Raw genomic sequence first — 4,102 nt, 5'->3', positions numbered from 1 at the left:
ACCTTCTGGCACACGTTTGAATTTGGTCACTTATTGTGTGTTAATCATGTTGATTTGTGAAGTTGCTTGCAAATTTGAAAATGAAGATGAGATCAACACTTGAAAGTGTGCGAATGTTCTCGACGATAATTTTTAATGAACTACGTGTTGTGAACATATTGTTGATTATTACTTTTATATATAAAGACGAACGCTGTTGAAATATATTGATTTTCTTTTAGATTATGATGTTTTTTTTGCTTAAGGACTTTTTTATCTGGTTCAGAAAATCTGTCAATCAATTGAATGTGCTAGTTCCCTTTTATTTTTCCAAACTGTGCTTGAACATGTTTTGCGAGATGCAAACTGAATCACCCATTATCAAAACGTATTACCAAAAAAGATACATTTCTGATTATTTGAGAACACAAAATTGTAACTTGACCTCATCTTCATTTTCAATTACAACATCGCAAAGTAAGGTTATTTACACACATAACAAGCGACCAAGTTCAAACTCCACGTGGGATCTCATTCAACCGCACTTTTGGTACCCAATGTCATCGCTAGAGCAATCTATGATATCGGTAATGCCTCTTCAACAAATATACTGCATACAAATGCTCATTGTAAAGCACGGCCGTACTAATTCTGTAATTTCTATCAGATATAAACTCTAAAACCACGACATGCAGTGGTTCGTTTGATATACTTATCTGAACGACGGGAGGCGACATTTTTATCTGTCACATTCTAAGACCGCAACTCATTGCCATTTTTCTTGCAAGCTCTGCTAAAACCACTTAGCAAAATTGTTGTAGTACCTTAAGATCCTGCATCAAAACTTCAGAATTGCATTTGCTGTCTAGCAGCGCATACAGCAACACGTCCATCGTTGACAACAAGGGTCGGGAAGTGACGTTGCCACGAAGACTCAACGGGTCGTCTGAAAGCGGTAAATGAGCGTCAAATTGAAGGCAATAAGCTGCGTACGACGTGGAGCCGTATGGGTTCTAATGACGATGGCAAGCATGAGGCGATTTGTTCAAGCGGCACTCTCGAGGTGTTTGAACAGCTGTGGCATGAGACCTCCTTTAATATGGCACAAGAGGAAATTTTTACTCAACAGCAATTGGTGCAAGATTCCCAAAATGATAAGTCCAAGTTGAAGGCCGAAGAAAAGGCAAACCCGATGGAAGTATAATGTTCTTGAGCGATTTCTCACTCTCGTACATGTGCTGTATGTCTCGTATGGTGCAGCATGCGAACGCGATAGAGCAGCAAAGACACCTCGAATTTATGCGTCAAGTTGATGATGTTCCTTCTATTATCAACGTATTTTATCACTCCACTAGAAATTTCATGAAAGAGCCTGATCGCAATCTCATTCTGCATGATTTGTTTAACGCATTGTTTATTTTTACTGACCTCGTTATGATCACAAATTGTGCGCATCTTACTGGATGTATCGTACATTTCGGGACTCCAGTCGATTCCTGAAATATATCGTTTGACCGACAAAGGGATTCCTCCTGTCAACTCGTGAAACTTTCAAAGACGGAAATTTGTCACGGCTATGAAATCAGGTTGGACTCCAGATTCCTGTTTTGGTGGGCAATTTGCGCTCGACCCATTAGCTTAGTGTTGCCATTTTTGAAGATGTAGCTATGACGTGAATTGGTGGCACAGTGGTGTGGCTACACCGTAACAAGAAGCCACCACGTGGCAGGATTGCCAGTAGTACTGCATATTGATTAGGTTTTACTATATTAATTAGGTATTACTATATTAATTAAGAAAACCTAGGGTTTTAGATTTTGGCGGCTCTGTCGCAACTAAACATTTGGATACAGTTCCAATTCTGAACGGAACAGTTTGTTTACCTTGACTAAGAATTAAGTACTCTTGGAGGCAGCGAATCGCGATCCGCTGCACTCGTACTAATTCCTGGAAAGAACGTAAGGTCGGTGACCTTAGCTTAGCTCCCTCTAAGCAAAAAGCTACGGCAGCCTCGTTGCAACAGCAGCCGAAGTCGCAACATCCACGCGCGGATCAGACAGGATTAAAGCGAATCCTTGAAACGATAGCAGCTGAGACTTGTCGAGTAGCAGTCATGCATCAAATCCAGCAGAGTAATACCGCACAATATCAACTGAACAGAACAAACCACTTAGAAAGTGAGATAAGCAACATTTGTAAAGTAGAGCCATAACCAGTCGGGATGTAAATGCCGTGCTGTCGCGCTCCTCGAAAAAGGTTTGAAAGGGATTCAATCAGAACTTGAAATGGCAGCTAGGGGATAGGATTCCTTTATATCACGTCAAGCGAGGAGACAAGGCAACCTGGAGCGAATCGCTTTTTGACAGCTTTGCTTCAGCATCAGCAAAATGAAGACGAACGCAATCGCGGAACAAAGGACCTCAACCAACGCGCTCCAACCCCAAAACAACTACGTCAAGAAACGAGCGCGGATCCCTCCTCGCCACGTTGTTGGAGTAAACTTTCGATGTTTTGCAAGAAAGGCGCCTGATGATGAAGCCTTCCTCAAACTGAGCCTTTTTATTAAGGTAGATAGATACCCATGGCGCGGCGTAAACAGCTGCAATACCCGATGATTGAACGTTGCTAGTGCGGTAGACAGTGCATGGAGTATAATCCGCGCTCCCAGAGGGGAACCCACTCGGAGTATATATTGCCATGCAAGGAATGTCAATGTCTTTCATGATCAGTTGATAGAATTATTAACTAGGTCACGAGCACTAAACAGAGTAAATTCGACTATGCCGTTCTGAATCAAGCTGTTTAAGCTCAATTTATCTTGATTAAAGCACGCAAATTTTAGCACTAGCCGTTAGTTTTTCTAACGCAGAATTTCGGTGTCGAGACGAATATCCACTCTCTTATATCTGCTTCGTAAAGAGTTGGTTTTGCATCGTGACAACGTTCCGTTGTTTGGGCCACTGGCAAGTTAGACAATATTTGGCTCAAAGAATCAAATCGATTTTGATCTTGAGACTTATGTAAAGGGGATGTTGTCAACGCTTCGTGAATACACTATTCAAAAACTAATAAGATTAATCCAAAAAGTTTGTTGATCCCCTTTTACGCTTCAAATTATTTGGTGTACTCAATCATTGAGTTATTCATGACGGACAGTGAGCTCATATCCTCTTCAATACGAATCATTCGGTGACTTCATCGTCCTACGAATCTTTGTAAACAAACCCTTGGGATAGCTCTCCGAGCTTGACGACAGCTTCCCTCCGAATGATCGGAATAGACTTGCGCACATATGACTACTTTTGAGTTAATGACTCTTTTTGCCACCAGTACGATTAGTATCGCTGTACCGGACGGCGCGCGCGTCACAAGAAAGCGCTGACTCATTCCTACCGCTCATTCGTGAGAAAAAATATTTTCAATAACTTTAGGGCCTGGTACTTGTGTTTGCAGCAACACATCCGTTCGCCTTCATCGTTTTTCGTTCGAGAGATTGCATTACTTAGTCGCTCTGACTCGTATTTACGGGATCACACCCGACAAATAATCACCATCAAACGATCCACCAGAAATATTCTCTTGAAACCCATTACAAAACTTTGCTGATTCTTGTCTAAGCAGGTACACATTTGAAGACATTAATACACGATCGCAACTTTCTGCCTCATCAGAAGACATCTGCTCACTGTCGCTTCTTCCTTCCAAACATCATTCGACCATCGTTGGTGGTAAATGCGGACAAAACCATCTCCTGTGTCGAAGATTTTGCAGCTTCATGTCTAGCGGATGTGGGTTGATAGCTCACCACAGCACTGTTGGGATAACTAGGTCGAACCTGATGTTTTCGAGTTTCAATCGATACGTAGCTCCTGCTATTCAGGCTCTGAGCTCATAAACCTTCTGAATACCCACTTCGCTATCTCAAAGAGCATGGTCGCGTTGGTAGACGAACATTTTGAAAACAGTAATCGCCTGAAGCGTATATTCAGAGCTGGGGATAGTTCAACTTATCAACGACTCCATAGACCGAGTTTCCGAAATCACCTTCTTTCGTATATCAGCGTTGCTGTTGATAGAGACAGGCTTATTGTACACATAAGTGTTGTGAGATTCGCATAGAATC

General features: G+C 41.9%; 3 protein-coding genes across 3 annotated transcripts in view; 2 read left to right on the top strand and 1 right to left on the bottom strand.

Annotated features, from left to right (window-relative positions):
* Positions 1 to 985: 985 nt before the first annotated feature.
* On the top strand, positions 986 to 1,479 carry PHALS_13594 (uncharacterized protein; the record flags this gene model as incomplete). Its single annotated transcript, XM_024729384.1, has 2 exons — positions 986 to 1,177; positions 1,240 to 1,479. The coding sequence occupies 2 exons, from the start codon at positions 986 to 988 to the stop codon at positions 1,477 to 1,479; spliced, it is 432 nt and encodes a 143-aa protein (XP_024579766.1).
* A 727-nt stretch (positions 1,480 to 2,206) lies between these two features.
* Positions 2,207 to 2,509, top strand: PHALS_13593 (uncharacterized protein; the record flags this gene model as incomplete). The annotated part of the gene is made up of 2 exons (XM_024729383.1): positions 2,207 to 2,235; positions 2,305 to 2,509. The coding sequence occupies 2 exons, from the start codon at positions 2,207 to 2,209 to the stop codon at positions 2,507 to 2,509; spliced, it is 234 nt and encodes a 77-aa protein (XP_024579765.1).
* Positions 2,510 to 4,063: 1,554 nt separating this feature from the next.
* Positions 4,064 to 4,102, bottom strand: part of PHALS_13592 (Cdc4 and related F-box and WD-40 proteins) — a gene marked incomplete at both ends in the record, with an annotated part of 2,300 nt that continues 2,261 nt past the window's right edge. The window contains one exon of the mRNA XM_024729382.1: positions 4,064 to 4,102. This exon is cut by the window's right edge and continues 1,224 nt beyond it. Coding sequence (XP_024579764.1) covers positions 4,064 to 4,102 — 39 coding nt within the window.

Source organism: Plasmopara halstedii (assembly GCF_900000015.1).
Source record: "Plasmopara halstedii genome assembly, contig: Scaffold_671, whole genome shotgun sequence".
In the NCBI taxonomy this organism is placed as follows: Eukaryota; Oomycota; class Peronosporomycetes; order Peronosporales; family Peronosporaceae; genus Plasmopara; species Plasmopara halstedii.
This window is presented reverse-complemented; position numbering and strand designations above follow the sequence as displayed.